Source organism: Zootermopsis nevadensis, unplaced genomic scaffold (assembly GCF_977971745.1).
Source record: "Zootermopsis nevadensis isolate Lab colony 2312 unplaced genomic scaffold, Znev_1.0 Znev_ptg000003l, whole genome shotgun sequence".
NCBI lineage: Eukaryota > Metazoa > Arthropoda > Insecta > Blattodea > Termopsidae > Zootermopsis > Zootermopsis nevadensis.
Genome location: NW_028259135.1, coordinates 6528033 through 6554108, shown reverse-complemented (window position 1 = coordinate 6554108; position 26076 = coordinate 6528033). Strand labels below are relative to the sequence as shown.

Below are 26076 nucleotides of genomic sequence, written 5' to 3'. Positions count from 1 at the left end.
AAACCAATATCAATCATAAACAATAAGGTACCAAGAATTAGAAATTATTTGAGAACGTTTCATCACGGAAGTATCTGGCAATAACAAAATACACCAGAAATGAGGATCATGATAAAGTCAGGAGACGAATAAGTAATGGAATTATTTTGTTACTCTCCACTGCGATAACTTATTATCCTGTCTACTTTCAAAATGCTGAAGATGAGGATAGTTTTCTCTCGTACTTTAAATGCTTGTAAAATGGGATCTTAAACATGTGTTTTCAAACAAGGCACTCAAAAAAATATTTTGACCTAAGAAGTTCGAGTAAATGGACAATATTTAATATTGTGTCACCAGGAAGTTCCTGAGTTATACAGGACACTGAGTATTATTGTGATGGTTAAATCTGAAAGGATGTGATGGTCTGAGCAAGTAGACAAAGAATGTAAACAAAATTTTAGTTGGGAACATTCTGGAAGATTGAGAAGGAAATAAAATGAGCTTAAGATGAATCTTAAAAGAAATACATTATGAGGATGGAAGTGGCTCAGAATTCTGTCCACAAAGAATAAGCAAGTGAGAGACATTGTTATTTGAGACAATAGAATGGTATCTTCGAAAACGTCATTAAAACTTTGTTTAGAAACCAACCCAATTAGTCATACTATCATCTTTGTATCTCCACTAGTTCGATAGTTGCGCTCACCTGAGTTAAGGAGTTCTCATCTCCGTGAACAGAGGAACATCTCACATCATCAATATCTTTGACTAGTTTTCTGTACTTAATAATGAAGTCCTGAAACAAATAGAGGATGAATATGAACACCTAGCTACGAGTATTTGCCAGAATTGTGATAATGTAACATTTCAGTAATAGTTTAAAAAGAAGATTCATCCTTTTACTGTTCTCATCAAAACTTTCTGTCATGAGCATTGAGATGATTATCTTAAACATTGTAAATTATTCAAGGATATTTGTGTTTCAAAAACAGAGTTATAATTATATCTATGATAACACACCATAATTAGAAACATTAAGAAGATCCTCAACATTTAGCATGGTGTGCATTGGTGGTTAGCAGGATTCACGACCCATCAGTGCATGGGTTCGATCCTGCTGTGACCCCCTTTTTGCGAGATGATGATGAAAGTGGAGGAATTGTTGGGATGCCACGGAGAAACCGGGGAAGCCCCGGAGGAAAACTACGTGATGCCTAAACCACGGCCTTGCCCAACACAAGTTATAAATTCGGGCACTGCCGGGAATCGAACCCGGGACCCCAGTATTACAAGCCTAGCGTTCTAACAGCTAGACCACCGTGGCGGTATCACATGAGGATAAAACAGGCTTAAGGTGGAATTGCCATCACACTATCATCTGTTCTTCCACCCAAGGTCAGCAGAGAATGGTGGACCAACCAAACGCTTGTAAACTTATGTTGCATTCTGTACTTACTTGGAAACTAGGAGTGAAGAAACAGTCACAGATCCAGGGATTGTTCCCCAGATGGACAATGGCAGCATTCCGATTACGCTGCAGAGCGTTATCCAGCGCATAAGTTGGTACCTCGGTGAGCTGGTTGCTTCTGAGACTTAATACCCTAAATTTTAATAACCAGTCTGTACCCTCAAGAGCTTCTATGGAGCGGATGTGGTTATCATCCAAAAACATATCCATCACATTTCTATAGTGTGGGTTGTTAACTAGAGGTTTCAAACTTGAGATCTGCAAGCAAGAAGTTGTCATCTATAGGAAGAAAACTTTTCTAGAATCTGATCACGTCTACAAACTGAACAGCACAATACATGTACGAGATTCTGGATGATTTATGTTTACAGTTGAAACAGATTTCAAGTGATGAAACGAAACAAATTTAATAAATATAAAGTAACGATTGATATTTTGACTTTTGGTTTACATAATGTAAACCGAACTACATTCACGGTGAAGATAAGACGAACTCAGGAAATGCTACCTACAATTAAAATCATAATTTTTTTATTTTCTTGTTTCTTATATAAAAATACAGTTGTATGCATCACTTTACAAAGGAGTAAACCTTGGACATGTAATTAGATCGACAGTGTCCGAGGACAAGATTCCGAGCAGAATGCTGGACCGAACAGAGGGGAATTAAATAACAGGCAGGAAATAGTGCATAATCGAGAGATGCATAATTTGTAATCTTCGCCAAATTATCACAATGACCAAGTCAAAGTGGATAAAGTATGTAGAACATATTGCAGTAACGAACACGAAAGAGATGTGATACGTGTTTACTGACGCACATAAGGGAGGATGATAATAAAATGTATTTTAAAGAAATAAGAGTGTTGAGGTGTGGACTGTGTTTATTTGGCGAAGAGAAGGGACCGGTGGCATGTTTTTGTGAAGGTGGTAACGAAACTTCAGGTCCCATACAAGATGGGGAATTTCTTTACCATTTTAATTACTGTTAAAGAAGACTTCTGCTCAAGAGAGTCTCTGTTTTCTCATTGGTCTTCCGAGTTTAACGCCTTGTGGACTGCTAGTATGTTCCTTTGAAATTCTCGTATGTACCTACAAGTCCACACAGAATAACAACTCAATCATTGCCGTTTGTGTGAATGGACTATGATATAATGAAAATTCACCATCAGGATAACCGATTCTTGGTCCAGGATTCCAAAGAGCGCTAACCACTACGTGACAGTATTTGATGATTCTAAAAAAGGCTTAAGGGAGGAGACCGCTGGAAGACCTAGGCTTAGGTGGGAGCAGCGTTTCTCAACCGGGGTTCCCCGGAAAACTAGGGTTCCGCGAGAAATAGTGATGAATAGGCTAATCATATGTAAACGTATTTTTGAGTAATTTTTGTGTTTAATTTCATATTCGTAATTTTACTATACACGTACGACATATTCTTGGAAAATTCTTGGGTATTATAATAAAGTCTTCAACCTGTTATATCATTTAGAAGTATAATAATCATAAGAAATATATTTAGCGACGTCTATACGGCGCCAGTGCGAAACCGCCTATAGTGGTCGGCGTACGTGGCGGATTCACGTATCATCGAGTGACTCACTCGAGTACAGGACGCATGCGCGGTCTCCATCAGTCCAGTCAGTGCTTCCTGGAGTGCAGGTTCGTCTTTACAATGAAATTTTCAGATGCAGTACGAGAAATTGAAAATGTTCCACTTTCAAACAGTACAATAAGACGACGTATCGATGACACGTCACATGACGCTGAAGAGGTTTTTGCGTGATAAACTGAAAAAATATCAGTTTTTCTATCCAGGTTGATGGGTCAACAGATCTTACCAATAAATGTCACGTTGTAGCTTTTGTAAGATTTGTCAATGAGGGTGAAATTCGAGAAAACTTTTTCTGTTGCAAAGAATTGCCTGAGACAAGCAATGTTTCTTTTAACCTTTGACCCATGTTTTGCTGCAAATCGCAACGTTATTTGTTACCTATATTAGTCAAACCAGAAGAAAAGCAAAATCTGACCTGATTTCCTTTTACGAGGAGTGTCGTGGTCACCGACGGCAGCTTGTCGGGAAGGTCGATCAGACCCCGATAGCTGCAGTTGATGGTCGTGAACGGCTGCAACGTCACCCCATCTGGGTTGGGAGCCACGTAGTTCATGTGACAGGTACAATTTGTGGGTGGAGCTGTCGGACACTCTGCCTGAAGGGTCTGTTACAAACAAACACAACCATATCCTGGCATCTTGTACAGTACTGTAAGGTATATCACATGAACACAGTGTCCAGCAAATCCACGTCAAACAGAAGGTTGAATATCAGGGGGGGAGGGGCACCGCGGTTGGAAAAATTAAAACTGTATGTGTTCATACACGCATGATCTGAAAGTCACGCAACCCATTTCTGACACACGTTCTATTTTTCAAAAAATAAATTTCGTTGTAATCAGAAAACATAAAACAATGTTATAATAAGTGTTGGATATTTCCACCGCGTTCAGCGATGCAGGCACTAACTTTCCTCCTTACGTTTCTGCAACCCGATGTCACGTAAACGGATCGCCAGACGAGACACCGTCCATTTGTGTGGGCACAGGAGAAGAATCGGGAAATTAACCCCAAAACTAATTCTGGTGAGTTAATTAAGCAGGCGCCACGTCGTGTTCGACGTTACGTCTGTGAAAAAGACATCCTCGCACTTCGATTATTGCAAGACAAGTGACGGGCTGAGAAGCGCAGGTTACAACATGACGTCATCTGCGTTGATTCTCGTGTAGTCACAGCGATATTGTGTGTTCAATAATTCACTCTGATCGTATTGAATTGCAGCCATTAATAAATATTTTAATAAGGGTTTCGTGACCTTTCAGTTACCCGGTATTTATTTATTTATTTGTGGTTAATTTAATGACTCTCACTAGCTGAGAATTTCAAATCTAATGACAGGATCATTAATTAATAATGTATTGTAAAAGATATGAAATTAAGTGGACATGACCTAATTTAAGTTACTATCCTCGAATTTGCCTGGGAGAACTGAGGAAAACCACCAAAATCTGTCAGGAGAGCTGGTCTTCAGATCAAGATTTGAACTTTTGACCACTTTTTTTTATGTGTACACAAATTTAAATCCGTGGATAGATACAAGAAAATACAAAGGCTGGCAAAATTGAATGCAAATAGAAACCAATAGTTGGCGATTGAATTCTATGTATTTAAAATCTAATTTCTTAATTTTGAATGAGACCAAGATTCATGCCCAAATTAAAAAGCAGGCGAAGTTACAATTTATAGTATTTCAATCTTTAAGTTTGTAGACAAAAGAATCTGAGGTGTGTGGTTATTTGCTGCCTTTAATTATCTATCATTACCAGAAGAACACGTGCCTAGCTTATAATTAAGTACCTTGAGCATGCCCATAATGGGCAATACAGGCTTCTTGGGATAAGTTTCGTTGTTACAAATCATCTTGTCACGATCCACCACGCGGCGTACCACCGAACTATTGCCTCCTTCGTCCACCAGCCACGTGAGGTCACTACTGCAGTCCCAAGGATTGCCTGTCAGTTAACATAAATTTTTTACTCATTTAATAATATGCGTATTCTTTATTGGAAGTTTCGACACGAAAATATCATCATCAGGAACTGCCAAGTCCGAAATGTTTCCTAACATACGGCACTGTAGTCGGGGCGAATGTGTCATTTCAGGTTCTCAAGGCACCGTGTAGTCTGGCATAAATTTATCGACGTTTCAGAGGTGTTTGCTACGTCAGTATCTTTTTTCAGACTACATAGACCACTAGACAGCCATGTGCAAGAATGTATGAAATTTTGATTTCATGGCAATGTGGTAAAGAGAAGAATAACTTTCGAAAAAGAACTATTTCTAATTAACTGAAATTCGTGTATTGGGCACAGAACTAAAGTCTGACAAATTTAATCAAAATCCAAACATTTTTAAGGACTTGAAAGACGTAACATTACGTTAAGAACGTTCTAATTTCGTATGTTGTCCACTAATGCCACACGCTCGCCTTGGTTCGGCGGATTTCACATTAACGTTTATCAGCCTTGAATAATTTATCGTTCAATGGTTAATGACATAAAGAGAGAAGGTTCAGTGAAGTGCCAAGAGGTTTTGAGACTGCAGTAATTGGTATCACTCTGATGACGTGTAGACGGTCAGTCCAATTCCCTAGTATTGACCCTTGGCTTACAGCTGCCATGTGACTGCTCTATTTTTTGTATAAATAACTTCAGTTATTTTCCTTGTTCTAAAAATAACAGGACAGTTCCGTATCGTAACGAACTGTGGATGCCATTTTCACTGAGGTTATCAACAACTCAGAAGTGCATTTTATTTACACTGGGAATGTTTATCGTAACACCAGGGATCAAGGATCTGGTCAGCATTGTGCTTTGCCCCCTGTCTCTCGGTGCCAGAAAAATTTCCAAAACAATAATAGAAAGATAAAATGGCTCAGAAATGCCACTGTCGTATAACTGGATGCCTCCACTGGGGTCCTTCAGTATTAATTACTGACAACGACACTTGGGTATGATACAACGAATCAGATTCGTGAAGTATGTCAAGGGACTTACTCATTTAGGTCGTTAAGTAGAATGAAGCGAACTGAAACGAGAAAGAAAGTTGATAGACAACATTTCGCTTTCGCTGTTATAGTTACTGTACCCGCAGGCCTTAATGCCAGGGAGAAATTATGAAAAATGTGCAAGCGTTGTCCAAGAACTGGAGTCGGGAAAGTTAACCATTAAACTCGGTAGGTCTACATTTTCGTAAGCACTAGAAACTAGGCACAAGTCTAAACGGGGCGAAGTTTTAGAATTTCAGCCCGACCTAGCCCGAACCCGAAATTTATCTTTAAATACGGCCGCACTTACATTTATTCCAGCCCGAAAAACTGCACAATAATGTTGTGGAATTTTAATAACAGACTGATAATAACATGCAGGTGTTTTATATAGCAAAACATTTATTTTATATTAATATAAGGGAATAGGAAATATATATATATATAAGGAAATTAATAAGATATCGGAATATAACCTGATCCCAGTGGCCTTTCCACTAATCGATCTAGTGGTGTAGATTCCCTTTGTATCGTCATTACATCTCTTGCTGATATTAAGCAACATCTGTCGATTTATCTCGCACAGCTTAGCATCGATTTCAGAGAGTTCAATGCTGGATTTTGAATTTAGTGGATGTGTTCATAGATCCATCTCTGAAACTTCATCTTGTGAGACAAACATTGACTAGTGAAGATATCACAATCAGTATTTACACTTACAGTTTATTGCTAAGGTAAGATGACTCAAGTCAAGTAAGTTAAGATGAGATTAATTAACGTAGTACAGTTGAGAGACATAAATCTTGTGGTAAAAACTCTTGAAAAGCTGCCTTAAGGAAAACAATCTCTTACTGACACGTGTTGTCTGACGATTTGCGGTGTCCGAAATAAATGGGACAGAATCGTGTCCCTGAAGACGAGTTTTCGTAGCAGCGGTGATTACAGGACGGCTGAATTCGTGTTGTAAGCACAAGAACACCGGTTTACACTAGATAATTGCGGCAGGAGATTTGTGTACTTATGACGTCAGAGAAGAAGTGATTGGTGTACACAGTGCATTCTGCTGTCAAGGGACGAAGAGTGATATCCGTGTGTGTTTATAGGAATGTCAACATCATTAAATTGTACCACACAAATAATGATGAGACGATTGGTGGCAGAGATTTCCCTTATCAACCCTGGCTTCTCTGTGATTCAACTGACTCCAGAGGGCACAGGGGCCCTTTTGAGTATCTGGTAGTTTCTAAACCAGTCAATAAATTTCTAGCAATTCATAGATCGCTACTGTGTTTGCAAGATTTCACCAGTGGTCCCTACCTTAGCTAGTTGAACTCAGTCCGCACACCATTTATTTAGTTCCCTTTTAATATTATCCCCTCTTTATTCAAACCAGCAACTTTAACAGGAATAGAAAAAAGTGCTTAATTAACCACCACGCCATGAAGGCGTATAAGGTAAACGGAGGAATAACTCCACGCAGTCTTAAATTTGGCAACAGATGGATCTGAGTGGTCAGAACGAACAAGATAACTGGATAAAGTAACTGACTACTAGCTGGAAGACCATGGTTCGGTTCCCGAGGGAGTCAGGATTTATCTTTTGTTCTCTCATCCTGGGCAGGATTTTTAAGGCATTCTTTACACTCTGTCGTAAGTGGAGAATAAATTATGGGCCCGTTCATGTCTGTCTGTCTGTCTACCTTCAGCCGAATAGTTCGTGTTTCAAACAATCGGTGCCCTTACGAATTACAGTTTCAGCCATAAAATAACGTCGGAATTGTTGAATGGATTTTCATTAAATTTGGTATGGTAATTATGCTATCTTGGCCTAGTCTGGAATAGAACTTTCTTACTTCCTAAAATTGGCGATGCTAACGCGACTGATGTTCAAATTCGTGAGGTGTGGCGACTACGACGCCTTTACCCATGATCCTCTGCACATTCATCATGACGTCATCGACCGTGATGCATGTAATCTCCAGCGAGGTCTGTAATAACTCGAGAATGGCTGAACGGATTCTCATGAAATTTGTTATGAACGTTATGCCATTCGGGCCAAGTTCAAAGTTGTTTAGGATTTGAGACTTTCGCGGTGAGTACAATCAATAATATCTTCTCGGGCAATCAGCCGAGGTCAACTTGTTACCGTAGTAAACCGACGTTTCGGGAACCAAGTCTGTCCCCATCATCAGGGTTCTGCGACTTCCGAGGTAGCCAGTCACATCAGAACCCTGATGATGGGGACAGAGTTGGTTCCCGAAACGTCGGTTTACTACGGTAACCAGTTGACCTAGGTTCATTGCCCGAGAAGATTTTATTGGTTCAAAGTTGTACTTTGCGCTTTCTTTCAATCTGTAATCCCGGAGTGGCGGATGCAGGGACAATTTCCCCTGCCATCACATTACGTAAATAAAATGCAAGATGGCGGATTAATGGGGTTAACGCGCTTGTATAATCCCAGAGGATAAAGAGACATGGATAAACCCAGAAGTAGATGGCAAGATATCTTGAAAATTATAACGAACTCTGAGCACCCGGTCCTTGATTCGGAAGAGAATATAATTCAGCGGTATTAGGTAGGCGCTCCACACACGCTCGCCGCCCTACAAAGTTGTTTTACGTTTCGAAACCTAGACTACAGGGTGACTGTGAAGTAGTGAACTTGGCAGAGATTGCCGGTAAACTTTGTACCCGGTTTCGTAACAACAAGGAGTGGGGTCGCTTTCATGGCGACTCTCGCTTTGCGTGCAACATCCGTTCCTCTTAACGGGGCAAAGGACCCGCCCAACATTCCAATTATGAAACCACATAAACAAAGGGTACTTAACAGCCACGAAACTACGCTATGGCTTAGCCGAAGTTATTTAACGACAATGTTTAAAAGTCACGCAGTTTCGAATGATAAGTTCGTTCTCATGCACGACACTCGCTCTACAAAGACGCACTGGGTAGTGGTTAGTTTCACGGACTTCGGCACTAAATGGAGATAAATGGTTAGTTAGAAGTTTCGGCCGCTTTAACCATCGCTCGCGATTTCAATGTTGTTAATGGAAAACAAAGGTTACCACATGCCTACCGTTCTCCGTGCAATAGGCCAAAACAAATCAGCCTAAAATCAAATAAAACGAAAGATTATTAAAATTATAAGCACGTGGTTATAATGCAAGTTACGTGTTTCTGTATGAAGTTAATACGAGAAACACATAAGCCCATTGTCTGTACGGACTTATACTACTTGTCAGATTTGTATTGGATTTAAAATGGGTGTTGTTCACTGTACATTGTCAAAGTCAGATTTTACGAAAAAACAATTTGTCCTACAACAAATTTACATATTGACCAAAAATTATAGAGCCTATTTAGATGTACAGAATTTATATGGCACATTATGTGATATGGCGAATATTTAATAAAATGCAGAAAAAATTCGGACTTTCTGCAATGTATCTGTAAATGTGTAATCGAAGCAATGGAGTAGATTCGGCAAACAGTTCGTTTATAGCTGCATCGAATGAACACCTAGAATTAAAAGTTGCAAAAATGAGTCTATTCATTTCGCCATGTCTGTCTGTCTGTCCGCACACCTATAACCCTTGAATGCATTTTCCCTAAATTTTACATAGGGGAACTTTATTATTTATTAACTGTCGATACATTTCATTTTGCTTCAGATCAGACGACAACTACGGAAACTTTGCCGAAATACCCACCCTGAAAATTACCCCGGAATTTCACAAGTGACAAATGTCAGGTTCTGGCGATTGGGACACAATAGTTAGGCTACGCCGTGCGTACATTGCCTAACTTGTTTGCTGACAGCAGGGAACGCACGTGATATCGAAGCAGTGCACGCCCTTGGAGCCAGTGGCGAGAGGGTGGCGGGGGGACGGAGGGCAGCGACGTCCATTACACAAGAAATATCGGACGCTCCCCCCACAGAGAGAGAAAGCCCTTTCTTCTGCACGAGCGCTCCGGGGCTTTCAGCCGAAGCTCCGCGGAAACATCACGCCTACGGTAATGCATGCACTTTGAACACATTCCGTTCCGGCGAGCTTTAGGGTTCTCATGGAGGCAAGTCTGAAAATTACTATCGTCTGAGATATTGTGCCCTGATGATGGAGGCAGACTACACGGCAAAACACACCGTAAGACAATCATCTTCACATTCATTCTTGACAACAAACGCTTATGTGGTGATTTAATATTTTTTTTAAAAAAGGCGTAATTAATTATAGTCTGGTTTCTTTATTAATTTAACACTTTTGAACCTGAAGCTCGTCTAAATACTATATAAGAATTCAGTCCGTACCGCATAGGAAACAACTCTTCACCGTTATAATGGTCATTTTGTTAATGCTGTTTAAAAAATAATTTGTTTACACTGAGAATCATAAAGATGCTACATTCCATTACCACTCAGCCTGAAAGAAAGTTTTTATCATTATTATGCATTAATCTTTTGATCTCTTCCGGACATCCCCTGGCATCTTCTACTCTTTGGTTTACACTGATATGCCTATAGCAATTTCAGATGGTTCTCAGACATTTTGTCCAAAGGATGCGGCCATTTAATCTTACTACTATTATTGACAAACTTATTTGTTATTCTCACTTATGTAATATTTTCATACGTTTAAGTAGGTTTGTACGCTGCCACCTCTGACAGTAAACGTATTTTTCCCCTTTCTAACATTCTCATTCTTTCTTCCTTTATGTATGTTCATTAGTCTGTAGTACTTTTTTGAGCTTCTAGAGGTCCTTGCTGTCTCTATCATCGCGTTGATGATGGAGGCAGCAAGGATCTCCGAAACGTCGGTAAACTTACACCAGACTACACAGCGCAACAACCCAGAAGGCATCCATCTTCAGATTCACTGCCGTGAAAACCTCAAATCCTACTTAAAATTGTGTTTTTCTTTATTTTAATATTCTCGTTGTTAGACTACGTGTAGCAAGGCGAGAGATTCTAAACTGCGAGGTAGCAGGTTGTCGTCTGCGTTACCGAGTTCCTAATTTCTTCGTTAATGCAAAATTTTATTTTTCCCCAAGTATTTCAACTTTGCCACATTTCCAAATAATTTATTACCTTACCCTTATATAATGATTTTGTCGTCTACTCTGGTGACTAAACACTAGCCTCCACTTTTACTCCTAAACGAACTTCCTCGCTAGCTAGCATCTAATACAGCTTCTGGAATTTTCTTCGTCATGTTTGCTGTCGTTATATTCGTCCCTATAAATTTATTACGCTGTGATATATGATATAGTACGCTCTTGCTCTCAAATTCCATGCATTCATTCATTCATTCATTCATTCGTACTCTGTAGACAGAGAATATTTGCCTACATTAATTAATTATACAGATGGATTACGTTTACAAATATTTGACACTAACCCGTCACTACTGAAAAGTACATAAAAATTTGAATCATAACATGTATAGCATTCAAGGTGGGATTTTCGTAACACACAAATTGGAAATGGTTACTTTTCTAAACCAATCGTGACTCTTCATGTTACAGGTTTGTTGGGCGAAAACACAATCATGTTTATGGACCGCTGGACTCATAACGGGTACGAGCTCTTGTCTGTATGGTACTGCTATAGTAACGAATATCCGGGTTCCATGAATCACGGGTAATTCTTTTACCAGTTGAGCGACTGTTAGCTTCTCAAGGAAATGACTTCCGCGGTTGATTCAGGTTAGTGGATATTCCGTCAGATTATCAATCCTTCTGAGTTAATAACAACGTCGTAAGACTAAAAATAAATTAACATGATACGAAGCCGCTCAAGAATAAAGGCTAATAAAATTATTAAATGAATTCGTTGCAGCCCGATTAATAACGTACTTCGTCCAGAGTCCACTGCTTAGTCATAAAGCTAGTCTCACTGGATTCAATTAGTTTTGTATGCTGGGAAGTGGAACGCAAATGACGTCGGCATGCAATTTAAACCTCTTAAGACACGATACCATCCCAGAAAAAAACAAAAAATACGCGTGCTTATAAACGTTGCACTGCCTCAGACCAGCGACTGGGATTCGATCCCAGGACGGACAGCGTGAATACTAGCTTTGGGGCCCATTCTACCTCTTACCCAGTGGGTGCAGGGCCTCTGACCTCCAGATTATTTTTTTTTTTTTGCACACAACTGCGCCACACATGTGACGTCGTACTTTGCCTGTCTGTATTCCGGTACAGGGCTCCATTGCAGCTTCGTTTATATTAATTCTTTGCAATGACGGCGAATGCAATTCGTAGTCCATCCGTTCCGACGAAAATTCTGACCGGAGTGCCGCTTTCAGAAGACTGTGAAGTGCCTATTAGGGCCATGTTTGGTCTGCCCGTCCATCAGCGAGACTCGAGAACCCTTCAAATGCCTCTCATTAAAATTCATGATGAGTAATTTTATTATAGTATTTTGGCACATGCCAATTTTGGTTGAACTCGGACAGAAGTAACGTGCACATTACACGGAAGTGACTTGGAGGAAGTGTCCAATGGCCTGGCGACTGCCCAACCACATCGGGAGTCACTGACTCTGACATCACTGGCGCCATTTGAAAACGTCAAAGGTCAGACCCTGCGGAATGCGCCAGATTTATTTTCCTACGCGTTGATTTCCGAACTTCTATTAAGCGAAATGTGTGTTGTAGGATTTTAGGTTCTCACGGCTGTGAGTACGAAGATGGCTGTCTTCTGGGTTCATCAAAACCTGACGATGGAGGCTGCAAGTACCTCTGAAAAGCTGTAAACTTCTTCGAGATTACACGGAGCTGTAACCCAAAAGACAGCCATCTTTGAAATATGTGGTTTTGCAGAATAATTTATGTAGCTTTCGGGAAGTGTACGAATGCACATGAGTGTCCACTTGTAACACTACTCGTAACTGAGTCGCCATGACAGCAAATCTATTTCATTGTCGAAGTATGGAACACGTGGGATTTCACCTCCACTCCCACATACGCATTCGAGCCGTTGTCCTCAATCACAGGTGTGACAGACTTGGTCTTTACAAGATTGATTGAAATTATCTTAAATATTTTAACTTTATTTTATCTCATAGGCTGTATGTTTTCAGTACAACAGTCTGGCGATAGATGATCTGTATTTCTGTTGATTAACATTTCTGTGACGTCTGCGACAAATGTTTACGTGCTTCCAACATGTTATGACGACAGCTTGTCTTCGTCCAACTTGTGTGAGATTTTCATTAACACATTTCTCGGTGCAGCTGTCTTAGAGCTTAAAAAATCATTTTGCTGTTGTCCACAACCTGACATAGCACCATGGTGCTTATTCTATCACTCGCCTACTTCTGAATCTAGGTTACAAGGTCTGCTAACTAGTGCGAAAGACGAGGTTTTTCACGTAAAACTAGTTTCTCACTTGGCAAAATACTTCCGTTGACTTTAACTGGCTCATTAGGTAAAAATTCTTTAAATTAAGGTGAACTACCACTAAATTAACGTCAGTAACTTAATGAGTGTGTAGTTTTGCAATCATTTCCTTCATAATTACGAGCAGTTACATAAAATAGAGCTTAAATTTAACTTAATGTGGAGGATAAGATATTTTGAGACGAAAACTCGTATAAATGGCCGGTGGTCTGAGCTACGAACAACCAGGAGGGCTACGCCAGGTTATTGCAGGCTTTGCCATCAGCATATAAATGACGTGATATGTTTTCATCATATCGAAAATTCAGTATGCGTATCGATAAGGAGGCATTTAATATTTCAAACTCATTGATGGAGTAAGTCGTTAGGTCTAATTGGACGTTTGTAAAACGAGGAGTTGGTGTTTTGGGACTCTATAATAAATAAACAAAGAAGACAATGACATATTTAACCCCTCTAAAGCCCAGTGGTAAACTACACGATCCAGGTCCTTTAAAAGCCTGTATTTTGTGTTTATTTGAAAATTTGATTCTCGATGTAAATAGGAATTATTTACTTGAACATGCCAGTTTATCTTTGTAATGGTGAAGATCTGTGTTTCCTTTGCGGTACGGACTGAATTGTTAAACGTCACTTTGATGGCATTTGGTTTGAAAATTTTAAATTGTCACATCTGAATGTAACAGAGTACGTGGCCATGGACATTTTGGACAATATGTGGGTCTAAAGTGAACACAGAATATGAGGAATTTATTCGAGGAGCGTCGAAAATTTTCTCTTAAGCCAATGAAATTGGAATTGTTAAGCGAATGAAGAATAAACCGAACGTCGAAGTCGAGTGGTTAGCACTCCCGCTTCGTATCAAGGAGGTCCGGGCCCGATGACCGCTGTTCTGTGTTCTTCGTGGTCTTCCTCAACCCCTCCACACAAATTCCAGAATAATAATTAAGTTAAGCCACGACCAATTCTTTCTATATTCTTCGCAAGTCTGAACTAATAACAGGGCCACTGAATAAACCATAAAAAAAAAAATAAAGAAGGAAGAGACGGGTGGAACGTGTAGAAAGAAAATTCTCAGTGTCTGAACCAAGAATCAGAACTTGGACCGCACAGCACGTAGTCGGTTACTGAGCTGCTCCTAGTTGGACAGGCAGAACTTGGGAATCTAGGAGGCTCGCCGACACGGAGTGTGATAATATAACTTCAGAATACCATAACACAGTCATAATGACTCGCATGTCAGTGTGAACGAAGTGATTTACATAAGGCAATATTTTCCAAAAACTCGCTAATGCAGTGTTCTTCTCTTGGCACCTCCTCGTGTTTGGCTGATTGCAACGTACAGATGTACTACTGCTGACGTTTCAGCCCTCACCTTAGCGAAGGAAACAGTAAAGACCTCCGAAACATTAGCATTACAAGTTTTACGGCAGTTAGTATGTAGATGGCGCCGTGTACTCTGATAGAAATTTACAGACGTTTCAGAAGTCCTTGCTGCCCCCATTATCTGGAAAATGATCACGCCACACGCCCGGCTTACACGTCGCCCTGATGATGGAGGCAGCAAGCACAGTAACCATATGATCTTTTTAATGGCGAACTTCTGTGTTTTCTTTGAGGTACGGACTGAATTCTTAAATATTATTCACACGAACTTCGGCGTCAGAGGGCTGATTGAGTGACTAAGACATTTTAATAACAGAATCAGAACAAATGCACACTTGTACTTGAACGGATCTGCTAGCCTCGAACATTAGATTCTAGGGTTCAAACCCCGCCCGAACTATAGTTCTCTGTAGTTTCGTTTCCAGATGGAGGCCTTGCGATTGTGTTAACCCGTGTTAACTGCTGATATGAATAATGGTTTAGATTACATTCAGGAGCCGAATCGAGATCTGTCACAAAAGCAGAAACCGCCCAACTCCACGGGGCGGATATTCGATATTGAGACGATCAACTGGCCAAGAACCCGCAGGTTTAATATGGTTGTCAGAAGATCCCGCCACTCGATCCAGTCCACGCCTTATTTAATTGAGATCCACTTTAATATTATCTCCAATCTACGCCTAGGTCACGGGTGATCTCTTCCTTTCAAGTTTTTAAACTCTTTTCATGTTACGTCTCGTCTTATATGCTGTATGTTCTGTCTTTCTAATCCTCCTTGGTTCATCACCATAAAAATATTTGGTGAAAAGTAAGTTATGAATTAGGATGCTAATCGTATAAAATGTGATTTCTTGGGCCTAAAGGAGAGGGGGATACGAAGAATGACATCAGATGACGCCAAGATCGAATATAAATTTTATAGTATAAGGGTATTAAGCTATATACAGTGGAATTATTATTATTATCATCATTATCATCATCATCATCATCATATTCGTCATTATTGTTGTTTTGACTGGACGAGATTAAGTCTCTGTGGAAATGGATCTCTAACGGTTCCATTGCCCGTCCCCCAGGTGATACGTGAGTGAATACACAGCAAAACCAAAGGACTTGGAGAAAAACTTTCTCCGGTGTCACTTTGTCCGTCAAAAACCCCACCTGAGCGTTAACTCGGGGCCCTCCGCGGTCAGAATCCAGCGACTGAAACTTGAGCTACTCGTATGCTACAAGCCAAGGCTGTGGTTAGCGATTGCTATCTTCGTCAGAGCAAAGGCAACATCAAATCGCCCGTCAGACGATTTCAGCAGAAAATTCGATTCAGTTCGATACTGAACAGATCACGAACAACAGAAAAACGCTTTGCGTTTGTCCAGGTTGCGACTGTCTGAGAGAACGGCGCTTAGACGGCTGGCTACAACGCACCCAACCCTACACAGCAGAAGCATTATTGATAACCTGGCGTTCGCTCAGCTGGTCATAAAATGTCCCTGCCTTCTTTGAAATCCGTAGGGTCATCACCGTATTCAAAACAGCCTGCCAGTGGACCCTATTCTGAAATAAATATGATAAGAATTTGTGGATTGGATTCATCTGGCTCAGGGCAGGGATCAGTACCGGGTATTTGTGACCGTTTTTATAGAACCCGGAAAGTTAATTTCCGGGTTCTATAAAAACGGTGGATTGCTAGACCAGTTACACTAACATGACCTGCTCAAGAAAGACAGCTGTAGAATTAGTTTATGTACGAAGGATGTTTAATTTCAGACGCAACTCCTAACTACAATAAAATTTTCGAGCTTTGGTGACATCGATATGACAGGACAAGTGGGTTGATTTTTAGTTCTTATTGGTTGGAAAGAAAAAAACTTACAGAAGACATTCTCGAAGACTAGCATCCACCGTTTTCAGCGTGTTTCGTTCGAATTTTAGAAATGCTTCAGGATTAGTTTTGTCAAAAGGCTGTTCAGAAGCGTGTTACAGTTCTTCCAAACCTGTCCCTTTTTGAAGTTCGTATAGAAAGAAGCCTAGCGGGATAAGGTCTGGAGATCGGGGTGGCCAGATGCCATGCCTAACAATGCGCTCATCAACAAAATCTTCCAGTAAAGCAGTTATGTTGGCAGTGTGGAACGTCACTTCATCATGATGAAACCAACAGTTTTCCTGTTGAAATCACTTCCTGGTTCCAGAAATTTTGTTTGTTAGTCGATGTATTTCTGTCTTTCTCAGTATTTTCCTGCCAAGATAGGAATTGATAAGTGCTTTAAGAACTGTAGCGAACGATTTCGATGCGAAGTAATGTTTGGAAATAAACAAAGTTTTTGCACCTGCACAGCATTTCCATAGCTGGCGTTCGCAGCGACCTAGCAACTAGAATAACGTTCGCTGGAATGTCACGGGGGAGGTTGGGTGAATCAGAGTTTTATTTTATTTTATTTTCGTATCGTAGTGCGTGATTGTTGTTGGGTTTCGTTTTAAATGGTTCATCCTGTAGAACGCGTTTGAATTCAAGGCGTCCACGGCGCACAGGTTTATGACCTAACCTGACCTAACCTAGCGTAACCTAACTTAACGTAATGTAACCTAACCTACCCCAACCTAACCTAACCTAACCTAACCTGACCTAACCTAGCGTAACCTAACTTAACGTAATGTAACCTAACCTACCCCAACCTAACCTAACCTAACCTAACCTAACCTAACCTAACCTGACCTAACCTAGCGTAACCTAACCTACCCCAACCTAACCTAACCTAACCTAACCTAACCTAACCTAACCTAACCTGACCTAACCTAGCGTAACCTAACCTACCCCAACCTAACCTAACCTAACCTCAGACAGCAGACTGACCACAACTTACCGGAAAGGTAGACTTTCTGCAAGGCCGGAGGGCTTTCTAGCGCGCTCTGTTCAAGCTGACTCAAGCTGTTGTTTCGCAGATCCAAAACTCGGAGTTTCTTCAGTTCAGAGAACGTCGAATCAGCAATCCAGTTCAGTCTCAAACCAGACATGTTAAGCACCTGTTGAAAAGGATGTCTTAGTCTTTATACCATCTTCAGTCTTTACCAAATAATGTTAGGGCGATAAAGTAAAATAGGTAACAATAGAATGGGAATGTAGCATGCATGTAAGATAAGATAAATTCTTTAAAAATGATTAAATAAAATTCTTAAGTGAAATACCACTTGGGAGATCTGGGTGTAGAGAGGATAATATTAAAATGTAAGTTATAAGTAAGGCTGTGGGCTGATTCAGTTGGTACTGGATATGAATCAGTGACACGTTTTTATTAACACGGTAAATGTATTTTTCTCTAGAAACGGCAAGAAATCTCTTGACGGTCGACTGAAAGCGACTATCAGCTTCTCAAGACGGACTCTGCCTCAAGATGTTAGTGATTTGTGTTAGCAGTGGGGTGAATTCTGTGTCGGAAACGCCAGTCATTTTCATAAAGACACAGACGCACTGTTTTCGTCACGTGACAAAGTTTGAATGTGCGCCTTTAAACTTAACATGCAGTGAGAAAAATCTGATCTCCGGACTCCACAAGGAGAAAACCGTGGTTTATACGTGCATATGTGGTCTTGAAAGGTTGTTAATCTCCCTCTGAGAAATTCCCGTAGGACCAGGGTTTAACTCCCATTGCGCCAGTTTCGATCCATTGAAACAGCAGTCGCGTAGAGCCGTTAAGAAGCGGTTACCCGGATTTCAAAATGGACTGAGAAACTAACAAATGAATTGTTTGTTACTAAATGTTGAACAGGGCCTACTACTTGGATGCATTGCTTGGAATTTGGCAAGAGACTACCTGGGATGATAACATTAAGATAGATCTTAAAGACGTATGCTGTGAGGGTGTGGCCGAGTTTATCTGATTTAGGACAGGATACGTGTTTCAGTATGGAGTGGATTGAGAAGGCTGTGGATGCGGTCCGTAGCGAGTTCTAAGTCGGTTATGTTGTACTGAATACAGTATCAGAGTGTTACTGACACTATAATAAAAGGAACTGTAGTGTTATTGACTGACAGTAGGAACACAGAAACAGAACCAGTTAAGTTGTAGCACCAGGCCTGGGTTACCGCGACGTGCACTGTAGAGTTATTTCATCTGGATACTCAATTCCATGGAACTGTTGTGGTTACATTATTCACTTACAACTCAGCATTGTATCTTGTATCTTTAAACGATGCGGATTTAGGATTATCGCAGAGAGCGAGAGGGCTGGCTCGCGGTGAGCCTATACTGACAACGAAACTCCATTAACAGGCAGCTCCAGGATTGTTTCATTGGTAGGACCAGTGAGTGACGATGGAGTTTCTCGTTGTGTTCCACGCAAAGAAAAGTACCTACAAGTTCTAAACTGCAGCAGAAGTTTATCAACACCTGAAACAGTCGCCTGACTTTATAACTCCATGGAGCGGAGTACAGTTTAAGTAATTCAGCTAGTCTGGAAATCCGTTGCCTTTTGTGGGACCTGGAGATTCAATGCAGTGTTCATAAGAGCTCGTCACTAGTCCATATCATGACCCTGAGGACTCCAGTCCACATCGTCACTTCCTATTTCTGTAGGGTTCATTTTAGTACGCTTCAGAAGATGGCTGTCTTTTGGGTTGTAGTGCCGTGTAGTCTGATGATAGAGGCAGCATGGGCCGCTGAAACGTTGGTAAAATTCTACCAGACTACATGGTGCTCTAACCCAGAAGACAGCCATCTTCGGACTGACCGCCATGAGAACCTCGGATCCTACTTAAATGAAATTGTAATATGGACTGTACGCAACTGGTAGCAGTCAATATTACCTGCAGTTGCTTCAAGTCACTGCTGAAGGCCTTGAGCCGGGTCACTTCGCTGTCCTGAAGAGTCAGATTCCTCAACTCCGGGAACCGATGTTCGATGATCGTTGGGTCGAAAGTGGAATTCGGCCACCGGCACAGAGTGATCACGTGGACTTGTCGTCTGGAACACGTCATCGGACAAACAACTTAACACTTTCCACCGACACACTGGCGTCTAACCGTCAGATCTATTACACAGCCATGTATCAATTACCGATGTTATTTTCATTCGATAATATAAATAAGTACAGCAAATGTACGCATGTGGTAACAATTCTTGCGACCTTGCTTGAATTTTGAATTTTGACCTTTATGAATGGCTCCAGTAACGTCAAGGGTGTGGAAAGGGTAATTACCTTTTTGCGTGTGTGCCTAAGAGATAAGGTCATCAGGTGGATTCCTCCATGGCCGCACGCCTACCTGGTGACTCCTTCACAATCACCTCACACAAACGCAAGCAGACTTTCGTGTGAAGTGTCTGATATTGTTGTCAGGGTTTTATAAACAAATAATATTTCGATAAAATTTAGTAAAACTCTTCAATATCAAATTTCATGAAAGTCTGTTGTCAAGTTCCCGATTTATTACTTGCAGACAAACAGATAGACATGACTGAATACCACATTGTGTTTAGTCACCGTGGTACCTTAAAGTCTCTTAAAGGGTGCAGATGCTTAACACGTAGGATTCAGCGGTGGGCTATTGTGTTAACACGGTAATGAACATTCGGTAACCATTAAAAGCAAAGTCCTAAATCGACTACAATAAATTCAATTGTGTCCTTTTTGCTTGAACACATATGGAATTTACTTATTAATATCAACAGGCGGAAACAATAAATACATCTTCATTCTTTTAGTATATCACCTCTGTGCCCCACCTTCGCTACCAGGAATATCAAAATAAAATTCATTTTGTATAATAAATATTGATCAGACTTCCTCAGACGCTACTTTAAGAAATTAAAACATAAGAGCTGTAATTTTACCTTTTGTTTTGTATGGGTTTGAAACTTGGTGAATCATCCTAAGGAAAAAATACAGATTTAGGGTTTTAAGACCAAAATGACGATGATAAGATGTGGAGGTTTGAGATGGAAGGCATCATGAGAACGGAGAAAAATTCACATTGAGGAGCTACATGATTTAATTTCACTATAATTCATAAAACTAGGTTAAGAAAATCATGGAGTATGAGATGGGCAGTCCGTTTAGCACGGTTGGTAGAAATGAGCAATGCATACAGAACTCTAGTTGTAAATACTGAAGGTAAGAGACCACACGAGACCCCACAAATGGGTTCAATTAATGTTAAAACTAATCTTATAAATTTTAGTTTCATGGCATGAACTAGATTCATCTGGTTCAGGGCAGGGTCGAGTGATGGGGTCTTCTTATAAACATGGTAATGACCTTCGGACACCATAAAATATGTAAAATTTATTGAAAAGCTATGCAACTATTAGTTTCTCTACAAACGTCGAGTTTACAATCGCCTAGCTCATGGCTCGAAATTTTGTAAGATTTCCGTCGCCATTTGAACGGAAAATGTTTCCTGTTGTCTGTAAAACGAGGAAGCCGCAGGTCCACGCTTCGTGAACGTGTTAGTGTAAAACAACTACGCTATCTAGCACCCGAAATCAATAGCGATTATTTCGAATATCTGGCAAACAGGCGCGATTGTATCGAACACAAAGCGAGATGTGAGTCCAGCTATGAACGTTACGTACAGAAGTATTGGAATTAAATTCTAATATTCACAATAGTTTATTCCTCTGAACACTTTGTTCTTCATGCGAATGATATTTTCTCAAAATAATAAACCGCATTTCACGACAAAAAAACAATTATTTAAAATCAGTGGTAACTATGTATACCACTCGCGTTTACGTTTATATATCTACATGTATCTCCAATGTTTATGGGTATAATTTGGTTCTCATAATGAAGGAAAAAATTTTGCCGAAGATTATAAAATATTTACATTTGTAATGGTAATAAGGTGTGTCATGCTGGAAGTATAGTCAGAGACTGGTAAGTTTGTCCCTTAAAGGATCAGGGCGATGAAGGACGTTGCGTACGAGGGGGTTGACTACAGGTTGCAACCAACGTGACTATTATCATGCCTATTCTCCGAAGGACTTAAGACCTGGATCAAATGAATCTGTGGTAATTCTACAAAGACTGGTGTTTAGATGAGTTTCGCACTTTGAAGGGTTCATATCTAGTAAGCTATAAATTAAGACTGGGCAGTCATAGGTTTTAAACTGAATAATACAAAGGGTTTTCAGAATATTTAATATTCTCTTATTTTATCATAAACTTGCTATTTTATTGTATTACTTCTCTCAGACATTTCAGTTTTTAACAATTTCGAATGATTTATTACATTAGGTGTATATTACTGTTCTGTTATACAGTCCCCCTACCCCAGGAGGCCATATTCTTGTAGCTATAAACTAAACGAATTTTTTGGTAGTTTGTAAAATTATATCTGCTTTTTTCCATGAATAATAATAACTAACCTAAACAAAGTTAATCATAAACTAAACATCAGAATAAAGCGACAAAATACCTGTTACCCTTTAGTTCAGAATATTTCATCTTCTGACTGTTATTTTATTTAGATGCAGTATCTGCTCTCGTGTTTACGGAAAATTAAGGATTAAACGTTAGATAATTTCGTATTAAAATTCTGTGGAGAACACGTTGGCTTTCGAAGATAAAATAGTCGCAGAAGGAGAAACATTTTTTGTAACATAAAACATGAACTGACGTTGACTGATAACAGCATCCTAGAATATCTGAATGAAAGTTAAGGGATATGTAAGGAAACTTGTGTAATGATGAACGTCATGAATGTGTGTTCTAGGTTGTGACTCCGTGTAGACTTGGAGGTCGTTATCCGCGTTTCAGAAAAACCTGTCGCCTCCATCCTCAAGGGAAAATATGTATACTAGTGTTTCCTCCCTAATTTCGGTATAACCACACACAAACCTAAACGACATCACAGCCCAAGGAACCACATTCGAAATTTTCATTTCAGTGCGAACGTTGAATCACGTTTGAAGTGTTTCATAATTTAGGGACCTGCTATATTTCAGAGTGATCAAATCAAGGACTATATGGACGGGACATGTAGCATGCATGTTATATATAAATTAATTATTACTTTTAATCTGAACACCCGAAAGCGACTACTTGGGAGACCTAAGCGTAGAAAAGAAACTTCGTGTTGCATAAGAAGGAGATGTCCGATACTTATCGAATGTGTCGGAGAGTCGTGTATTTTAGGTGGAGATGAATAGCGAGATTTCGACTTTACGCTCGTTGTGTGAAACATTCCAACTTTTGGCTCCACGGGACCTGTTAAAGGAGAACGTTAATGAGCCACACATCCTGCAACCCATTTAACGAGTTCCTGACGTTTTCTCTTTCCATTCGCGTTCATTCTGGGATTTGCACTTTTCAGTAGTCAGACCTTTGAAATGTGAAGCTATAAATTCAGAACGACAGAATGTTCCCCTTTGTTCCCAGGAAACAGATGCCCTCTTTTATCACAAGGTTTAAACAATTTAAGCTTAAATTTGGCTGTTAGGAGTAAAATAGGTTATACTAAGAATTATAAAAATAGCGACTTGTCCCAGAGAGCAATTTCACACCTTCGTAAATATTAACGTGCTTTATCCATGGAAATTAAACGGATAGAAGCCCCAAACAAATACAGATTTTTTACAAGTGTTGTAGAATTCGTGACGTAACTGTTACTTATGAAGTTTACACCCAAAGAACTTCAATAGCAAAATATCAAAGAGTATTTTGATAGGACATTCTCCACAGAACAAATCTACCGACTGCTTATAGTCACCTCAGCGGCTCGGCACATAATCACAATTCAAGATTTTGTTAGTGAAACTTTAATTATAACCTTAATACAATGTTTAGTAGGAAAACAACGCATGCATTAATTTTAAAAGTTCGTGACGATAGTGCTTTATTGAAGTAAAGACTTTTCTGGATATTTTCCATCTTCGAATAAATAAAATCATAAAATCCACGACGTTTCGGAGATGATACTTTATCACCGTCCTCAGTAAGATAGAGTCCAATCTCTAAAACGTCGTGGATTTTATGATTTTATTTATTAGACGATGTAAAATATTCAGAAAATTCTTTATATCACCGCATGCATTAGTTTTAAACATCCAAATCACAACATGGAACTGTGACTCTATAGACCATACCAGTGGAAGATTTTATCATATTTTAATCTTTAATCAAGATATTAACTTAATTAACTACATCTAATTACACAACATTGTTCATAAACTCGATGATAATGTTCGTAGATTTATATATCCAGCGAAAATGTTTGAGGTTTTGAAATATCCAGTGCTTTTAAAATTATTATTTTAAGATACATTTGGATTATAATAGAGTGAGTTGCAGAAATAGGGACCGCAGTATATACCATATAAGTCCGAAACATGTAGCCCAATAATTTACACGGTGAATGTAGTAAAGTGAATCCACGTTCTGTAATATTTAATCGTATCCATAACATGACGCTGCAATATAACCTTAGGATTTCTGTACATAAAGAAACAAAAATCATGTCAAATGCTTTCTTAATTTCATGCAGGGTACTCTGGAGAAGCCCACGGTGATTCAACTAGTAAAGAATTTCTCCGCAATTCTTAAAAACCAAAAGTTCATTACCGTGATCAAAATATCCTGCCACTATATCCTTTCCTTAACCACGTACTCCGAACCCTCATGCTATATTTCTTTAACATCAATTTTAATATTATCCCACCATCTATGATACATTTATATTAGAACTTCATAAATAGAGAATAAAGTTAAAATAACTCAACAACATTTATTATTAAACCTCAGCAGTATAATCTATTTCATGTAAACCAATTAAAATATTTAATCATGGAATCTGTATACGGATTTTTAAAACCGACCTCCACATTATAAATTAATTTAATCTGTTCCGAACAAAGAATTCACAAAATCCTAGTGTTATTATAAACTTATCTGTTTCATACGACATTCAGTCATCCACTTCCAGTCGCCGTGTTTGCTCTGCAGAAGTTTGCCGTGTAAAAACTAAGTCTGCAGTTCGCATCGTGACTGGGAGGTTGTACTTAACTGTCGTGAGTAACATCCTACGTTTCGTTGTCTTGGCAACGTTCTTTTTGTGTAACAGCAAATTATTGGAGCGTTAGTATATCCGTTGAATCGAAATGCTTTTGACAATGAACTGTTACGGAATTCAGGCTTGTAATTTCCGTTGCAGATCCCAAGTCTTTGATCTCAGAGAAACAAGGACAAATGTTACGTGACAGTTTCCAAAAGAGATATTGTTCCGTTAATTTTTTTAAAAAAGTTAAATACATTGAATGTAATTAATGAAATTATTTTCTTCAATAACGAGTTCTTCAAAAAAAATTTGCTTATATATGACATTTTACAGGAGTATAATTTTTGGTGTAATGGTCCAAATTCTTCCCACGTATCTGGAAAATGCCCTACTTGAATCCTTTTCAGATTTCCATTAATTTTCTCAGGCTCTCCTATCAATTGTAGCCTCAGAAGTAAAATATACAATTCACAATCTACAGTTTACCGTTCGTCATTATAAAGAATCTGTACGTGATTCAGCATCATTAAATAAACTAAAGAACACTTCATTACATCGCAGAATCAAAAGAAAATTTCTTGACGACGTAGTCCGTTTTACTTCAGGTGAGATTTCTTGTGGACAAATTAGAACTACGATAGCTTTTCATTGGACCGCTTCGTATATCAGTTATAATAATATAGACGGTCCATAAACATTAGATGTGCGCAAACGCGACCTGCCGACATGTTATCATAACCTTACCCGTGACTTGATCGGAATCATAGTGAGAACGAAGTTCGCTTCTACAGGAAGTACCATTTAAAACTCATCACTAGCTACAAGACCATTTGTACGCTTTGTTGACAACAATATAATGAGACAAACCAGTTACTTCCAGTTCTTATTTGTTAGGTTATGTTAGGTTAGGTTAGTTTAGGTTAGGTTAGGTTAGATTAGGTTAGGTTAGGTTGGGTTAGGTTAGCATAACAGCTTCTCAGCACGTTCTGAAATTAACACCGGCCGAAGTTAGACATTTTTCCTATACCAAAACACTTCATGTGCTCCGAGATTTTTTATCACTCGGTGTACTGTCATCGGATAATCATCTTACGCACGGCTTAAGAGCTTCACGAAGACCAACACTGGATCTTGATGCGAATTAATGTTCGAGAATAAACACATGTCGAACTCGTGAATACAGAATACACGATGAAGATGGCTGTCTTCTCCCTGATGATGTCGGTAGAAAGTACAGCCGAAACTGGTAAACT

General features: G+C 39.5%; 1 protein-coding gene across 1 annotated transcript in view; it reads right to left on the bottom strand.

The window, feature by feature from the left end:
• The window catches only part of swi2 (Protein singed wings 2), a 48055-nt gene that overhangs the window by 5994 nt on the left and 15985 nt on the right, over positions 1-26076 (bottom strand). Inside the window, exons 3-8 of the mRNA XM_022059030.2 lie at positions 19637-19793; positions 17697-17856; positions 4859-5013; positions 3478-3666; positions 1439-1708; positions 689-778 (exon numbers count right to left, since the gene is read on the bottom strand). Coding sequence (XP_021914722.1) covers positions 689-778; positions 1439-1708; positions 3478-3666; positions 4859-5013; positions 17697-17856; positions 19637-19793 — 1021 coding nt within the window. The remainder of the gene's footprint in view (positions 1-688; positions 779-1438; positions 1709-3477; positions 3667-4858; positions 5014-17696; positions 17857-19636; positions 19794-26076) is intronic.